This window comes from Sporothrix schenckii, assembly GCF_000961545.1.
Source record: "Sporothrix schenckii 1099-18 chromosome Unknown Cont51, whole genome shotgun sequence".
Lineage (NCBI taxonomy): Eukaryota > Fungi > Ascomycota > Sordariomycetes > Ophiostomatales > Ophiostomataceae > Sporothrix > Sporothrix schenckii.
The window spans coordinates 57,620-75,096 of NW_015971152.1; the positions used below are offsets into that span (position 1 = coordinate 57,620).

The 17,477-nt window shown below is 56.5% G+C and overlaps 6 protein-coding genes across 6 annotated transcripts; 4 read left to right on the forward strand and 2 right to left on the reverse strand.

Annotated features, from left to right (window-relative positions):
• Positions 1-199: 199 nt before the first annotated feature.
• Positions 200-1,477, forward strand: SPSK_00039 (COP9 signalosome complex subunit 4; the record flags this gene model as incomplete). The annotated part of the gene is made up of 1 exon (XM_016727020.1): positions 200-1,477. The coding sequence occupies one exon, from the start codon at positions 200-202 to the stop codon at positions 1,475-1,477; it is 1,278 nt and encodes a 425-aa protein (XP_016582494.1).
• Positions 1,478-1,898: 421 nt separating this feature from the next.
• SPSK_00053 (GDSL-like lipase/acylhydrolase) lies at positions 1,899-2,764 on the reverse strand (the record flags this gene model as incomplete). Its single annotated transcript, XM_016727034.1, has 2 exons — positions 1,899-2,217; positions 2,289-2,764. 2 exons carry the CDS (start codon positions 2,762-2,764, stop codon positions 1,899-1,901), a joined length of 795 nt encoding a protein of 264 aa, XP_016582495.1.
• A 2,563-nt stretch (positions 2,765-5,327) lies between these two features.
• SPSK_00001 (serine/threonineeeee-protein kinase RIM15) lies at positions 5,328-11,495 on the forward strand (the record flags this gene model as incomplete). Its single annotated transcript, XM_016726986.1, has 1 exon — positions 5,328-11,495. The coding sequence occupies one exon, from the start codon at positions 5,328-5,330 to the stop codon at positions 11,493-11,495; it is 6,168 nt and encodes a 2,055-aa protein (XP_016582496.1).
• A 1,057-nt stretch (positions 11,496-12,552) lies between these two features.
• SPSK_00056 (O-methyltransferase) lies at positions 12,553-13,299 on the forward strand (the record flags this gene model as incomplete). Its single annotated transcript, XM_016727037.1, has 1 exon — positions 12,553-13,299. The coding sequence occupies one exon, from the start codon at positions 12,553-12,555 to the stop codon at positions 13,297-13,299; it is 747 nt and encodes a 248-aa protein (XP_016582497.1).
• Positions 13,300-13,564: 265 nt separating this feature from the next.
• On the reverse strand, positions 13,565-14,533 carry SPSK_00051 (NADP(+)-dependent dehydrogenase; the record flags this gene model as incomplete). The annotated part of the gene is made up of 1 exon (XM_016727032.1): positions 13,565-14,533. One exon carries the CDS (start codon positions 14,531-14,533, stop codon positions 13,565-13,567), a length of 969 nt encoding a protein of 322 aa, XP_016582498.1.
• A 1,271-nt stretch (positions 14,534-15,804) lies between these two features.
• SPSK_00038 (RNA polymerase 2 mediator complex component) lies at positions 15,805-17,091 on the forward strand (the record flags this gene model as incomplete). Its single annotated transcript, XM_016727019.1, has 1 exon — positions 15,805-17,091. One exon carries the CDS (start codon positions 15,805-15,807, stop codon positions 17,089-17,091), a length of 1,287 nt encoding a protein of 428 aa, XP_016582499.1.
• Between the last annotated feature and the right edge of the window lie 386 nt (positions 17,092-17,477).

Consider the following 17,477-nt stretch of genomic DNA (forward strand, 5'->3'; position numbering starts at 1 on the left):
TTATCTTATCGTGCGTCACGCCGATAAAAGGACGGAAAGGTGGGGAAGGAGCTGCTAGCCAGGACCTTGGGATGCATCCTCCGACAATCAACAATCTGAGTAGCACCGACTTGCGATACACCTCTGCATTGCCGAGAAACGACACTTCCCTTACTCCAAGAATAGTGACGGGGCCAGAACAAGGCACTGAGACACCGCCATGGCCAAAATTTCGAGCAAGATGGCCCAACGCCTTGCGGGTGTCGACGACGCCAAAGACGCTGGCACCGCACTCCTCGACATCCTCCGTGATTTCTCGACGATTTCTGGTCCGGCCACCATCCAGGACGACTTGATCGCCATCGGCGACGCTGTTTTCGAGCGGTCATTGGGCATTGTGGCAGCACGGCAGGTGCTAGATCGCCTGATCAGCACACTGCGCAGCTTCGACAAAGACTCGTCCGACACGGTGTGGATTAGTGTGGGCGACCACCTGCTGCAGAAGCTCGAGGCTGCCGCACAGCACACAAGCTTCCTAGAACAAACAGCGGAACTTTATGATCTTGTGGCCACGGCACACGAAAACGACGAAGACTACGCGGCGGCGGCCAAGCGCCTGGCCTGCATCCCACTTGACAGCAGCCAGCGCCGGGTCAGCCAAGAGGACAAGGTACGCGTGTGGGTGCGCATTGTGCGCGACTACCTGGAGGTGGACGACAGCGCGGCCGCCGAGTCGTACCTCAACAAGCTCAAGAGCGTCATATTCGACGTGCACGACCAGGAGCTCAACCTGCACTTCAAGCTGTCGCAGGCACGCATCAACGACGCCAAGCGCGAGTTTTTGGCGGCCAGCACGGCGTACCACGACATCAGCTACAGTCCCGCCATTGCCGAGGAGGAGCGCATGCACACACTGAGCATGGCCATCAAGTGTGCCATTCTGGCCCCTGCCGGACCGACGCGCAGCCGTGTGCTGGGCCGCCTCTACAAGGACGACCGCGCGACACACCTCGTGGACGAGTACTCGATTCTTGAGAAGATGTTTCTGAACCGTCTGCTGACGCCGGCCGAGGTCGACAAGTTCGCCAAGAGCCTGCAGCCGCACCAGCTGGCCACGACAGCGGACGGATCGACGGTGCTGGCCAAGGCTGTCGTCGAGCACAACCTGCTGGGCGTTTCGCTGTTGTACCGCAACATCCCGATTTCCAACCTGGCGCGGCTGCTGGGCTTGGACGCGGCCAAGGCCGAGGAGACGACAGCACACATGGTCGAGCAAGGCCGACTGGTGGGCCGCATCGACCAGATTGACGGCTACGTGTGGTTTGAGGGCGGCGAGGCGTCGGGCGAAGCGGGCAGTGGGCGTACTGAGGGTGCCGTGGACAAGGAGCTGCGCCAGTGGGACACCAACGTGCAGAGCTTGGCCGAAGAGGTCGAGAGCATTTCAAACGCGCTTCAGCAGGTGTACCCGGGATTTGTCGCGCAAAATCTTGCAGCTTGAGCACACTCGCCAGATATGACCGCCGTGTGGCCATAGGATGATAGGTGATGGTTCATGCATATGTGCATATATCGGCGTTCTGGGCCCGCAAGCGACTACATGCCGCTTGTCATGTTTATGCTTATTCTCTTATTTTTATTTTAGCTCTGTTTTCTTTACTTTTCTTTTCCTTTCCTTTTACGAAGTGCCGACGGAGTATTTAAAAACATATGGAAAATGTCTACATTTATTAAAAAACCTATCATCGCTTGCCATATACTAAATTACCAAAAAAAAGCATACTAGAACTCCAGTTTTATCTCATGCGGCCTTGCGGGTATCCTTTAGTCAGTACACGAAGAGAAAACAGTACCCAAACGAGAAAGAACAAAAAACAAGAGGCAGAATCTCATTGCCAACTCTGTCTAACCCCTTCTCTCATCTAGTCGAGGTCCACTCGCCGTACAACTACATAACCGTGGCGGAGCTCGTCCGGCCCCAGCTTCTCTTCTTCGAAGTTCACATCATCATCTCGGAACATCTTGCGTTTCCGGGGACGCACCGTAGAGAGTGTTGTTGGCTCCGGGCCGGCGGCAGCGCTTTCTTCTGCTTTAAGGATGCCAATGAGAGATTCGGCGACAAGCTCACCCATGCGGTCGTAACCGTCGGGTGAGAAGTGCACGGCGTCGTCCCAGTAGCGTCTACGCTCGTCGGCGGACATATCTTCGTATGAAAAGGCCTTTTTAAAGTCAAACGCATGGCTGCATCAGTTAGTGCCACTCTCTGAAGCCCAGGCAGGGCGTCGTCCGACTATGCGTCAAGGAATACGTACAAATTCGAGCTTGTGTAGCCGAGGATCAACGAGTTGAGCTCGTCGCGGCGCTTGTTGATGCGGTTTACGGGACCGCCTGGCCGTCGTTGAATGGCCACCTCGGGAACGGTGAGTGCCAGCACCTTGGTCTTTCGTAACTTCGCAAAGGACCACGTGCGCTCGAGATGTTCGAAAATGGTTTCTGGCCGACTGTTGATGGCTAGGTCATTTGTACCGCCGAGCACGATCACCCAGTCGAAGATGCTGTCTTGTGGGGTGCCTCGCTCGCGGTAGACCGTCCGCAGCCGACTGGAGAAGTGTTGTGTGAGTCCGCCGTCCAAGCCATCCGCTTCGATGTCGACCTGCAATCCCGGAAAGGCCTCTTGCAGTTTCCGGCGCACCATGTGGAGGTAGGGATGGTATTGTAAGCCATCCTGGGTATAGCCGGCTGTGAGTGAGTCGCCGAAGCAGAGGATGCGAAGTGGCCGCAGGGCCATAGCGACGCCAACAGCAGAGGAGGGAGAAGAGTGGTAGAAACAGAGAGGAGTGCGGGGAAGAGGACGACTTGCCGCTCGGAGGCTGGAAGTCGAAGGTTGGACGTCGGCGGCCGGAGTGAATCGGATCGCAGTGAAGGTGATACAGATGTTGGTGTAGAAATATTTTATGTAGAAGCAGTAGGTGGAGCTGGCGTATGGATGGTGAGTTGTGAATACTTATCAGTGTGACTGGGTTGGAGGCGAGAGGTTGAACGGATGTGATCAAATGTCGGTGGGGCAAAACTGGGAGCTGCCAGATGCCCTGTAAGTGTGAGTTTGTTGCCTGCCATGGGATGACGCTGGCCTTCCAGACCATTCTAGGCGGCGGGCGCACTACAGGCGACCCATTTCAGCGTAGGACAGGACGCCACAGGTAGCTTACGGGCAGTTAGGCTGAGGCGATTTAGACACTCGTGTGGAGAACTGTGACAGGTGGTTGTGTCATTTGTCACCCTGTGGTTATTGGGATTCTGAACATCAACAGAAGCCGACTGGCCGAAACTGTACAAGACCGTAGTGTATGTTTCTCAGAAGCACAAAACGATAACCATCAGCATTTTTGATGAAGTATGGCTGTACAAGAGTCCAGTATTCAGTTCATGCCGAAGGCGGCCTGCCACTGATATATAGACGTGCCGTCTGATACCGAGTCGACTGCATGGAAGACATACCATTACAAGTCCGCCATCAGCAACCATTTCTGTTCCTTTTGACGCGTGCCCGATACGCCGACTTGGTTCATGGGAAACCCAGCCATGATGTCCACATGTGACACGGCATGTGCACAAATTCACGCGCACTGTTTGTTGTGATAATACAGCAGCTATTATCATGACCCGGCTCGTACCATTTCTTAAGCACGGTGTTCGACTGCATTTCGCAATTCACAATCTGCAGGGGCCCATGCCAGCCGGCGTTGTTTGCTTCTCGCGCTCTTTGAGACGGTTTGCTTTAGGGAGGCTCTTCCTGGAGTGCCTCGCTTGTCGTTTGCTTTGGGCCCCTCCCTCGCTCCCTACAACGGCCACCTGCTCACATTTCTCCCTTCCATTACTCTTCCATTGTGCATCCGACATTCCTGTGCGTCTTTTCCCCTGCCGCTTAATCCCGGCCATGTTCTCTGCACGCTGATTGGCCCGGCCGCGCATCAGGTGGGCTATTTAGCCTGGCCGCCCCCGTCCCTTGGAGCATGCGCTAAAAATGCGGGTGCTCTTTGGTTCTGCGTAATGCGCCATCCAACGAGGTGTCTACTGACTGGAGTAAGCCACTCACAGTCACCTTTTACGGCGGATATGCACTGTGCAGTGTGCCGGCGTACGAGTAAGACATTGGGCGTCGGTTGTTTCTGCTCGCCTCTTCCACTGTCCATGCTCCGCTCGCTCCTGCCATTCCTGCCGGTCTTTCTAAATTCACAGGCCTCGTGACAGAATCCACCACGTCGAGACGGAGGACGGCACCTGGAAATACGTCGTATGTTGATGCGAATTTCTAGATCGCCCTGGGCTGCTCCAGTCGTTAGCCTCCCTTGTTTACCGTTGGCTTCATTACTTTTTGTACTATATGCGTATTCTGGTCAGGGAAACTTTAATTTCTTAGTACTGCTATTGCTGCCCTTTTGCGAGGGTTTCTTGAACCAATTTTCAGTTTGTTTCATGCGATGCTCCACTGCTGTTCGCTCCTTCCTTGCTTCGTTTCCTGCGTACACCGTAGTTGCCATTGGCGTCTGGGTTGTACTCAGTGCTTGTTTGCTCCTGACATTTTGACGTTATCTTACGTTTCTCTCCTACCACTTAGTGGCTCTCCCTTCCCCGCGTGTTGTCCCCTTCCGGCCTATCACTTTCTTCGCCGCGTCCAGACCATTACGGCGAAATCACCCACCTCGACACACCTCGAAGCAGCGGCAAAGCCAAAAGTTTCACATCTCTGCCCAGGACAGCCGACCGTTGACAGCGTCCTTGTGTTTCCGAATATCGTCTAATCCCCCTGTTGCCACCGACGGATGCTGCCGTGACAATCTCCCACTGTCCCGCGAACCGCCATTTCACTCCCATCAAGTCGACACTCCGTCTGCGTCTATCTCTCCGGCAAAGACGAGACTTTGGACCCCAATTCCGAAGACGCGAGAGGGACACCAGACCACGGTACGGACGGCGACGACGACAGCGACAACTACGGTCCATACGCTATACAATATCGCTCTCCGGCTGCCGGCCTGTTTCGACATGTCTGGGAGTTTGGCGGTGCTCTAGCTCTGGCTCTTTGCCAGACGATAGCCAGGACCGCAGCGTCCATCGCGAGCGCTCCGACAAGATTGACGCCAGGTAACCCGACAGGGTATCGACCGAGCCAGCCCCGTTTGCGTACGCTGCGCATTTCCCTTGACTTGCATATTGCTCTCAACGACAATCGTACACGACTTTCGACCGCCTCCCTCCTCCTTTCCTGCCAGCCTTTCACGCGTCACCACCCACCGCATTGATATCTTGAGGCGTTATTCCTTGATGCCAGCCCCCAATCCGTGCCCGACATGGAGCAACCAGACCCCGATATGCTCGCCCCGCCGGCGGTGACGTCGCTACGCGATGCTGCTGGCAGTATGCAGCGGTCATTAAGTGAGGACATCCGCGAAGAGCGGGACGAGCTGCGTGAGGCCGCCGAGCAGACCCTCAACGTCTTCATGGACCTCAACCTCGACGGCACCATCCGCTGGGTCAGTCCCTCGTGGGTAGACGTTCTCGGCACGCCCGTCGACGCCATGCAAGGCACTGCCGTGGCCGACCTGGTCATTGGCGACAACAAGGATGTCTTTGCCGATGTTGTCAAGTTTATGAAGAAGGATGACTCTCGCAGTCAGATTGTTCGCTTTACCATGCGCCTCGGCGCCCTCTCTAAGCTCCTCCCTGCCGATCTCTCTCTCGGCCCATCCGAAGACGACAACGCGACAGACAGTCCGGATACACCGGCCGACACCATCGACCTCGAGGCCCAGGGCATTATGGTGTACGACACTGCGTCAGGTGACGAGAGCCACACCATGTGGATGATTAGGCCATGGATGGCGCCGCGCGAGATCAAAATCAACCTCCCTCCTCTTATTGTCAACTCCCTGGGCTCCGGCGCCGAGATACTCGCCAGCTACCTCACGCAGCTCGCCGAGCATGGCCTTGACGACGATAAGGACCACCCCCCGCCACAACCTGTCCTCTGCCGCATCTGCGAGCGCCAGATTCCACCATGGTGGTTTGAGAAGCACACCGACCTCTGCCTTCAGGAGCACACTGCTGAAATGGACGTCCAGATGGCCCAGGAGAGCCTGACCGAGCACCGCCACGCCATCGTGAAGGTGCTCGATGCCCTTGAGGCGCGGAAAAGCCGTTCGTTGACTGGCGACTCGTCGCCACTGCTCATGGCCGAATACAAGGGCCTGTCCATCGGCCCACCGCTCTCCTCCAACTCTTCCTCGTCTGCGACTTCCTCCCCTTCGCCCGCTCCGGGCCGCTCCCGAGATCGTTCGTCTGGCTTCGGACACGCACGAGGTCGATCGTTTGCGATTCGGCGACCTCAGGCGCGGATCGTCGAGCTATTACTGGATCTGTGCGACACGGCCATCGAGATCAGCACGCCGGCGATTAAAGAGTCGTCCTCATCCCAAGCCCCCGGCGAACTGCGCACACAGTCTCCCCAGTCCGAGTCGCGCATCTCCCAGGTGACCCAGTGGCAGTCACCAAGCAACAACACACTGGAGCAAGAGCAGGGCCTCGCATTGCTCTGTTCTGATACGGAAAAGGTCGCAAAGGCTAAAGTCGAGACCGTTTTGCGCCACCGCCGTGTTATCGAATATGCCGAGCGTATTCGTGTCGAGTTTGCTGTCATCGTTCAAGATTGCATCGACGGTGCCATGCGTAAGGCCGCCAGGATTGCTGCTGGTCGCCTTAGCGACTCAACCGAAGACGAGGAAGAGGATGACGTGGACCAAGTCCCTCCTGTGGATGGCGAGACTGAACCGCACACATTTGAAGAGGGCTTCTTTGCGGGCTCCTTCGATGCCCCATCTACCTTGGCCATGGCCCTCGAAAAGGCCCAAATTAGCGACAACCCTGACGACCGCCGACTGTCCCAGGCAACCCACTCTCTAAAGTCTGGCAGCCCTTCCGAATGCCCGACCCCCAAATCGAACAGAGGCGCAATTGGCATTCCTAGCCACCGCGACTCGCGTCGTGGATCGATGCTATTCGAACACGATGCAGGTGACAGTGATGGCAGCTTGCGGTCGTCGTCCCTCGCGTCTCGACCACCACCACGCACCGAGTCTCCCATCTCGGAATTCGGCGACCTTCGTCGCCAGGCTAGCTCGCGCCAGCATCACCGACGAAGTCTCATCATGGCAGGTACCGAATCACCACGCCGACAGGAATCGCCATCTCGAGCTGCTGGCCAAGCGCCGTCTTCACCCCTGCGCATCTCAAAACCCAGAAGCATACCATTGCCCGTGGACGGCATGGCTTCTCCGGAGGCGTCTCCTATGTTGCCAACTAGCGAATTTGGTTCACCCTACATGAGTACCCAGCACTCTTTCCAGCAACAGGCACACCACCACCAGCTACATCACCACCGCAGGCAATCGTCTATCTCCCTGTCGGCTGCTGGTGATTTCTCTGTGCGACAAGCGCCATCATCGCCGCGACTCAGTGCCGCTATCGGTGCTGCTCCCATGGCCCGCGCTGTCCCGCCATCGATTAAAGATTTTGAGGTCATTAAGCCGATCAGCAAAGGTGCTTTCGGTAGCGTCTACTTGTCCAAAAAGAAGTCGACTGGCGAGTACTTTGCCATCAAGGTGCTGAAGAAGGCAGACATGGTAGCCAAGAACCAAGTCACAAATGTCAAGGCGGAGCGTGCAATCATGATGTGGCAGGGCGAGAGCGATTTCGTGGCCAAGCTCTACTGGACCTTCTCGAGCAAGGACTACCTTTACCTGGTCATGGAGTACCTCAACGGCGGTGATTGTGCATCCCTCACAAAAGTTCTCGGTTGTCTGCCAGAGGATTGGGTCAAAAAATATCTGGGTGAGGTCGTCCTTGGCGTCGAGCACCTCCACAACCGCGGCATTGTCCATCGCGATCTGAAACCCGACAACCTCCTTATCGACCAAAAGGGCCATCTTAAGTTGACCGATTTTGGGTTGTCCCGTATGGGATTGATTGGGCGTCAAAAGCGTGCCCTGAACAGCACAGCATTGGAGCCAGTACCCGACTTACTGAAGCAAGGTCCTTTTGCCCGTTCGGCCTCGATTACGTCATCCCGCTCGGCGTCGCTTGACCTCCACAACTTGGGCGCCCACTCACCAGGCGGTACTCCCCAGATGACCCCAAGCGACTCAATTGGTAGCTTTAGCCAGCCGTCGTACTTCAACCTGAGCAACAACCTACCCCACGAAGCGCGCCGTGTCTCAGGCCAACGGAGCGACAGTGGTGGCAGCGATGCACTGACCAACATGATCAGCAACCTCTCGCTCACCGACGTGTCTTCCGCTAATTTACCACCTGCCATCCATTCCCCACAAAACGATGCCACTGCCACGGAGGGCAGCGGTTCCCCCGACCTCCCCTCCCTGCAAGCGACCAATACACAAACCAGCAGTGGCCCAGAACAGGGCAAGGGCACCCCGCCTCAGTCGACTATGCCTCCACCGAACTGGGCGCTCTTTGACCCCGAAGACACGAACCGCCGCTTCGTAGGCACGCCCGACTACCTAGCGCCAGAGACGATCAAGGGCGAGCCCCAGGACGAGACAAGTGATTGGTGGTCTGTCGGTTGCATCATGTTCGAGTTCCTTTATGGTATCCCGCCGTTCAATGCTGGAGAGGCAGAGCAGGTTTTTGAGAACATCCTGGCGCGTCGCATCCACTGGCCAGACGAGATGGACGACGACGTGTCACCGGAGGCCAAGGACCTCATCAACAAGTTGCTCTGCATGGACCCACATGCCCGTCTGGGTGCCAACCGCGACGAGAAGTTTGCCTCGGGCGGCGAAGAGATCCGAAGCCACCCTTGGTTCGAGGGTGTGAAGTGGGACACCTTGTTGCAGGACGAAGCCCAATTCGTGCCGCAACTTGAAAACATTGAAGACACCGAGTACTTTGATGCACGCGGAGCAACCCTACAGTCGTTTACAGAGGAGATCGAGGACCCGTCGTCATCTACGAGCGCACCTAGCACCGACTACGTCGACCGGCCCCACGATGCTTTGTCCCGCGTGCGGTCTCAGGCGAACTCGATGAAGCGTGGTCTAATGCCGCTACACATTCCGCCACATGTCCGTGATCTCAAGAGCCGTCGTTTAAGCGAGCCGGTGGTGACGGACGACTTTGGAAGCTTTGCGTTCAAGAACCTACCAGTGCTTGAGAAGGCCAACAAGGATGTCATCCAGAAGCTCCGGGCGGAGGCTCTTGCTGCACAAAGCAAGCAGCCACCAGCGGGTGGGAGCTCAAGTGGCGCAGGCAGTAGCAGCACTTTGGCCTCTCCAAGCCCTGTGCTCGAAGGCAGCCCTGTCCTGCCAACTCCTGCAACCGCAACCAACCCGCAAATCCAGCGAACACTGTCGAATGCCAAGGGCACCCAACGACCGCAGTCGCCGTCTGGATTGAGCCAAGCGAACTCTTCACCTAGCCGCGTTTCGCAGCCCTCGTCACCGCTCCTTGTCTCATTCCACGCGGCACCCGACGGCCGGCGCAAGGTCTCCAATGGCATGAGTCTGCTCCCGCCAGCCAACACGTCCGCCGGCATGCAGCACCTGCCCGGCAACCCGCTGATTGAGATCCCCCGTGTGCCGCCTAGCCTGCAAAAGGCCGCGACCACGGTCGGCGTGTCGTCTCCGGTCAAGGGGCGAGGTGCACCGCCGCCATTGCCTCTGTCGCCGCAGAAGGCTCTCTCTACACCGCGCCAGTCCAGCAACCCAACTAGCCGCTCGCGATCTTTGACTGTGGGCTCACAAGAAGGCAGTCCTGTCGCCACCGAAATTCTTAGTCATCGCAACCGCCGTAGCCAGGTGTTTGACATGTCACCCTCCTCGTCGGACAACGAAGGCGATAAGGCTAACGCGATTTTGCTTCGCGTGCAACGCCGGCGGCAGAGCTCGAGACGCATGTCTCAGATTGCCATTGACAGCGGCCCCGTGTTCCGCCCTCTGGACGTGCTGATCTGCGAGGACCATCCCGTGTCTCGCATGGTGATGGAGAAGCTGCTGGAGAAGCTTCGTTGCCGTACCATCTCGGCGGCTAGCGGTCCTGAGGCTGTACGGTATGCAATGAGCGACATCAAGTTCGACATCATCTTTATGGAATACAAGCTGCCGCAGATCAGTGGCGCCGACGTGGCTCGTATGATTCGAGACACCACCAATACCAACTCACAGACACCGATTGTGGCGATCACGGCCTATCTGAAGGAGCTCCAGGCGCGACAGCACTTCGATTCATTAATTGAAAAGCCCATTAGCTCCTCAAAGTTGACCGAAGTACTGGCCAGCCTCTGCCACTGGAAGCCACCAGCACCAAACCAAGCATCATCACCTTCGTTGTCCCTATCGCACCCTGCTCCGTCCGGCCTCCGTCAGGAGAACGGACGACTGGAGGACAGCCCAACGTCCGGATCGTCCATTTTCCCTCACCGACCAGGCAGCAGCTTCCGGGGCTCTAGCCGAGGTGACTCTATCGGATCGAGCCTGTTCGGTGACTCAGAGTCAATGACGACGGACGACATCCCCTCCATTGCCAATCGGAAAGCCGCAGGCGATTGGGACGACAGCGGTTTGGGGATCTCCCAGGAAGAGTTCCTCAGCTCTGGCGCCCCAAAAGCGGCCCAGGCCGTGCCGCCTGCCTCCCAACCCGGAGCAGGGCCCGATTCCAAGCCGGCGACGCTAAATACACAGTCGACCGACACGTCGTCCGAGCAAACCCACGTGTCTGTGCCCGTGAATTTGGCCATGCACTCCCCTGTTCCCGTGCCCCTGCCGCAGAGGTCGCTCGAGAAGTTGCGTGCCAAGCGTGAAGCCATTGAGAAGCGACGCCTCGACAGCAATATTGATTCGGCCGATGACGAAGACGACGAGCTAGGCCTGGGTCTCATCAGTACGATAACCAACGCCAGCAGCGGCAGCTCAAGTAGCGGCGGTAGTGGTCGTCAGGGCCCCCAACCGCCTTCCCAATTGTCAAGCCAGCAGCCACCGACGGGCGCTGCGCGCCAGCATTTCCGCACCAAGTCGATGCTTCCGTCATCGAAGCTCGGCATTGAGATGATGCGCGCCAATAGCCACGATAGCGTGGTACTGTATGCCGGATCGGAGAGTGCCGTGACAAGTGCTAGCACGAGCACGGCAGGCCCGACCACCCAGGTAGCCACGCCTGCCGACACAGATACAGAAGGGGCTGGTCCTGCGGGTGGAGAATTGTCAGTCCTTCGTACACCCGTGGCACAAGAGACGCACGCAACACAAGAGGCACAGGAGGTACAAGAGGAGGACGAGTACGATGAAATGGCTGATACGACCGTGATTCACACCTCCCCTGATGAGTTGACTGCGGCCTCACCTGGCAAGGACAGGGACGCTGCCCAGTCTGCGGACGCAACCGTTGCCGAGACCAAGGCTGCTGCTAGTGCCAGGGCAGATTCACCAAATGACTCGGAGAATTTTATCTGAGCACTGCAGCAGGGTGCGGATACAGGAGACGGGAGAGTCGAGGGCTGTTTTGCGTTTCGAGACGGGGTAGGAGTGTGAGCAAGAAGAGCGTGTGCTTTCGTTCTTTCTCATTCTTCTCATAGGTTCCTTTTTCATTGTTTGCTTTATTTTATGTCCATGTAAACGAAATTACTGCAGCGAGGCGTTTGATGGCTTATCCCGAGATTGTTGAGCCTTACTTTGACTGTCAATTTCATTTGTTTACTTTGCTTTGATGCCGTTTACTTTGTTTTTTGGCTCTATGTGTACCTTTCGGGATTTGACCAGCTTGCCGCTATTGCGGTCTTTGCTCTTGGAGTTTTTATTTTCCGAAGCGCCTCTTGCGTTAAAACTATTACTTTTTTTTTAAAAAAAATTACAATTAGGGAAACGTCGAACAGGGGCATAATGTCGTATTGTCGTAGTATCATGCATTGTTTTGAGCTATATGTTTTACCTGCCTCAGGTCGTACGCTATCATTTCGACCGTCCTAGGCGTCAGTTACTTATAAGGGCCAAATAAGTACTATGCAATTCTCCTCAGACTATGTACATTTCGACACGGTGATTAAGACTATTTTGACACTATTTGAAACCAGCGCGCCCTGTGACACGCCCATGCAGTCGTCTTGCTCGTAAGGAACAGTCGCCGGGGTGGGATGTGTCACTCCGAGGAGTCTCAATTCAAAGCATCTCCGTCTTATGTCGATGCAGCACGACTGCTCCGAAAACTTTCGTCAACATACGCCGAGACGAATTGTTGACAAACAGTGATCTTAAGTGAAGCGGGTGGCACGGGAGGCAGCGGGGAAAGTATTTCTCCTCTAGCACCTAGGTGCCGATCTAAGGTTTAGTGTTGCCAATCGAACGGCCGATCTCCGCATTGGATATCTGCAGGCCTGTTTCATGAGTCAACAGACCGTGAGTCAACGAAGAACCGAAACTGCAGACTATTTAATCTGCTACGTCTACGATCACCAAAGCACAGTCAACAAACATCGTCATCCTGAACCCATGACACACCGCACCACAGAACATCATGTCTCCCAATACCGCCATCCGCGATGAGCCGGAGCACATCCGTACGCTCTTGACGCGCCTCCACGGTGAGTCAAAGGCCCAAGAAGCGTCGCTGTCGCGGGCAGACTACGACAAGGCGTTGATCCACGATGTGATGCGCGACAAGTTCATCGCGCTCGACGAGGACAAGGCGCACTACATCTACCAGCTGTTGCGGGCGACGGAGGCGACCACGATCGTGGAGGCAGGCACGTCGTTTGGTGTGAGCACCATCTACTTGGCACTGGCCGCTCTGGCGAATGCCAAGGCCGCAGGCGGTGGCAAGACGGCCCGTGTTGTGGCGACGGAGCACGAGCCGACCAAGGCGGCACGGGCACGCGAGCACTGGCAGCTGTGCGGCGACGACGTGGTCAAGGCGATTGACCTGCGCGAGGGCGACCTGCGCGAGACGCTCAAGACGGATTTGGAAGCGGTCGACTTTCTCCTTCTGGACAGTAGGTCACGAACCCCGATTGCTGAGCCTTCTTTGCATGAACTCTGGTTATTCACACACACAGTCTGGACACCCATGGCGCTGCCGACGCTCAAGATTGTGCAGCCCAAGCTGCGACACGGCGCGCTGATTATTGCCGACAACACGGTCACGGCCAAAGAGAGCTACAAGGAGTTTTTGGACTACGTGCGTGCGCCGGGCAGTGGTTTCGTTGGCACGACGGTGCCGTTTGAAGGTGGCCTCGAGGTGCTTGTCTATGCTCCAAGCCAGTAGGCTAAACGTGCCATTGACATATTGAGGACTTTGGAAAGACAGACAAGCTCAACCCTAGCTGTAAGCCTGGTCGATTGTTTACCTTTGTTTTATGAGTGGTGTTTTATGCAAGCGCCATTTCAACAATGCATGGTTAAGTAGGGTTAAGGAAAGAATGCAAAATAAGCTCATATTCATAAAAACATATTCACTATGGACTCTCCTCCCGCAGCTGTCTGTCTTCCTCTATCTATAGATTTCACAAAGTTGGTCCATCAAAGGGGACTTAGTAGGCACGACCTGTCTCACGAACACCGACAATGGCGAGACGCAGGTAATCGGGGTTTTCCTCGAGATGCTTCTTGAAGTCGCCGGTGCGCAGCTCGTCGACGTCCCAATTGGCGGCCACGTAGCGGCCATGCAGAAAGTGGGCCTCCTTGGAGGCGGCCCAGACGGCGAATGAGCCGGGCAGGTCAAGGGAGTCGAAGGGCAGCATGTCCTCGGTGATGCCAAAGGCCCTCCAGCCGTCGCCGTACAGCATGCCCGGGTGGAAATTGAGGACCTGTAGCTGATCGGGCTTGTAGGCATCGGCGATCTGCATAATAGCAAACGTGGCGGTCGACTTGGTCAACGGATACGAGGGCCGTGCGGCTACGATCGGATTCTTCAGCATGTGGATGGCGCCGGTTGTGACGTGGAGGAGTGCCTTGGGGCTCTTGAAAAAGTCCTTTTGCTTCTGGAACTTCTCAGCAAAGTGCAGCGGGCCCTTGACGTTGACCTCAAACTCGCGCCACAGGGACTCGATGCCGAGGTTGTGCAGCAGCTTGGCCTCGGCAAAGTAAGCGGCGTTCAGCACCAGGATATCGATGGAAATATCCTCGGCCGCGAGCCAGTCCCAGAGGCCAACTACCTCGTCGTCCTTGGACACGTCCACAGATCGGGAAAGGAACGTTGTGGGCGACACGATGCTGGTGGCGTACGACTTGAGCTCCTCGACAGCTGCATCCAGAACAGCCTTGTTGCGGCTGACAATGATGACCGTTTTGGCATGGGCCGTGGTGAAGGCCGTTGCAATAGCCTTTCCAATGTTGGTGCCACCACCGGTGATCAGCACCGTCTGGCCGGCCTGGGCCAGCTCAGGCCGTGCAGGGTCAATGGCTCCATAGGTGCTGTTGTGGGAGACCATGGTGAAGGTAGCCGGGGCCGTATCCATGTTGGCCAGAGAGGACAGGTCGAAGTCTTTGTGAGCGGCCATTGTGGGGGGTGGGGGAGATGGGAGAGAGGTGAAGTATAAAGAATAAAGAAAGTGGCCGATGTGGATATGTGATAGCGAAAGTGAAGATGTTGGGATGAGGACGACTTGATTCAAGGATTGATGATCATGTTTTGTGTGACCTTATATATCAATTGACGACCTCAAATTCAAGACGACTACATCACACGTCTCGATCGCCGACATTTCAAAGCGTCAAACACAACCAACGGCGTGCTTAAAGTCTCAGTAGGTTTTGTCATAGCCTTACGTGACAAAGACCGTATATTTTCCTGTCTGCGGACGCTTGTGGACATTTGCGGGCGTCAGTGGCCAAATCTGCAGACCTGACGCGGACACGCCGCGGTGGCATGCGGATAGTATCGTGCGGACTGGGCTCAAATAACCTTATTGTTACCGCGGACGGATGTGGGCTACCAGCGGCACATTGTGGTATCTAGCCTAATTAAGCTAGCGCCCACCCGCTGTCAAAGCAAAATCAAGCGCTTGGTGGTAATGGCCAACACAAAGTCGCCGAAGGCCACTGCACATAGTGTAAGTCGTCTATGAAGCGGTTGAACATCACTTGCCGATACATTTGTTTGTATTTGATAGTGGTGATGCCATTCCTTAATCCTTGGCCAATAGCGTTACAACGATCGAAGAAGCCTGGGCAGCAATCTTGTGATAATGCTCTCCTCTTCAATTGCCCAATACTTCATTACATAGGTGTCAAAGTCAAAACAGGAGGATAGAATGGGTCGGTTAGAGGATGTAATTACGTCGGTTGTCCAACGGCAATGACATGCCAACATCGACGGGAAAGTTGATGTACTGGAACGGCTCCGTGATAAGTCGTAGTGAAAGTCATTGTGCCTTGGTGATGACAGCATCTCGGCAAGGTCTGGTCAGTTCCGGGGGCCGAGGATAGGCCTCGTGGCACGTTTTGCGCTTGGCGCCCACGAGTCGGCCGTCGCCCCGAGCTTTGTCGTACCAGACACGTCGACGCTGTCAACTGGCTGAGGAACTGGTGTCGCTTTTACGGTCGGCTTTACAGCGGACGGAAGTGGACAGAAGAGGTGGGAGTTGGGTGTAACCGGGCGGAACTGTGCGGGGTCTAGCCTAATTAAGCTAGCGTCCGCGTGCTGCCACTGCCGTCGCTGACAAACAGGTGGTAAAGAACGAAGGAGCGATGGATGCCAGCAATCGACCACAATCTGCGCTTCTGCTCAGCGGAATACCATTCCACAACCACACACGAGGGGCATGCCAGTATGGGGATGTTCCTTGAGCCAAAGGCGTGCAAGGCGTGCGCCAAGTCGAAGCGCAAGTGCGGTCGCGAGCAGCCTGCGTGTTTGCGCTGCCAATCCCGCGGTACCGCCTGTAACTACCCGCCGTGGCGACCAGGCACCTTTGTGGCGATCCTCGACGATGCGCCGCCTACGGTGAACACGGCCCCCACACCGTCGCTGCCTATCACGTCGACCAACGGCACCCCGGAGGCAAGCATTCCGCCAGCGCGCTGCATGCTGAGTCGACCCCCGCTCTCACCCTCAGCATCGTCAGCCGCGATTGTGCCGACTGAAACTCCATTGGCTTGCCATACGCCACTACCACGTATCAGCTCACGACAGTGCCTGGCCTGGTTTCTCAACACCAACTCGTGGAAGATTGAACACTCGGAATCGTCCGTGACGACAGCGTACAGCAGTTCATTTCTCAAGATGTATGTGGCGCGTATGCAGGACTGGCTGGCGCAGTGGGCCGACACTGGGACGAACCCGTTTATCCACCTGCGCCTCTACAATGCGCGATTCCCGGACAACCTGCAGATCGCCTACACGACACTGACGACATACCGCAACCGCACCAAACACAACGCCGAGCTCGTCCTCGACATTGTCGAGAACCAGGCGAGCAAACTGGTTGATGGCAGCGGCGACGGCATCCTCTCCGGCGGCAGCGACGCGTCGCACACCCTCAGCCTCCTGGACCAGTGCGCCCGGTTGCACGCCCTCATTGTGTACCAGACGATCAGCCTCTTCGACGGCGACATCCGGGCGCGCCACCTTGCCGAAGGCCGTCTGCCACTGCTGAGCCGCTGGGCAATGCAAGTCGTGGACAGCGCGCGACAAAAATTTTCGTCGACATCGACTGTGCTGGACATGACGACGGCCCTGTATTTTGGGCCCATGGACAGCCACGAGCATCCCTGGTACCTTTGGATCTTGACGGAGAGCATACGGCGGGCGTGGCTGATCGCCAACGGCCTCAATGCTATTTATTGCATGCTGCAGCGTGGCTGGCACCCGTGTCCCGGCGGCGTCATGATTACGACGCGCAGAGGTCTCTGGGATGCGCCGTCGGCGCTCGAATGGGAGGCAAACTGCTCGGTCGGCGCGCCGGAGGGAGTCGGATTCATGCCCCGGTTCGCGCTGAACCAGCTGTTTCGGACGTCAACGCCGGACCAAGTGGATGACTTTACGCTGCTCATGATGGAGATTACCTACGGCATCGAGCCGGTGCAGAAATGGCAAAAGGAGAATGCGACGACGGAATAAGCAAGTCGGCAGATGCGACGCGTGGCTGTTTTCGTCTACGTAGAACCCCAACGACCGGTCCGTCCGCTGGATCCCCAGGCTGTACTATTTTCACGACGATGTCAAAACAAGACAAGAGGTCGACTCAGCGCTATGCAGCACGTACTAGGAGAACGTTGATGCGGCCGACTCTCATTCCACACGACTCCCTCACCGACAAGGGAAACGCCAGTGCCACGCACTAGGACATTATTAAGGAACACATTATGGCGATGACATGGTGGTGCGAGACGGTGCCCGAGGACCGACGTACACGGGCTCGTGCTACTCGGCCACGCATGGCCTACAACTTGGATATCCAGGCTGTCCTACTGTTTCCGGACTGCGTCAACCCGACCGACCTACAT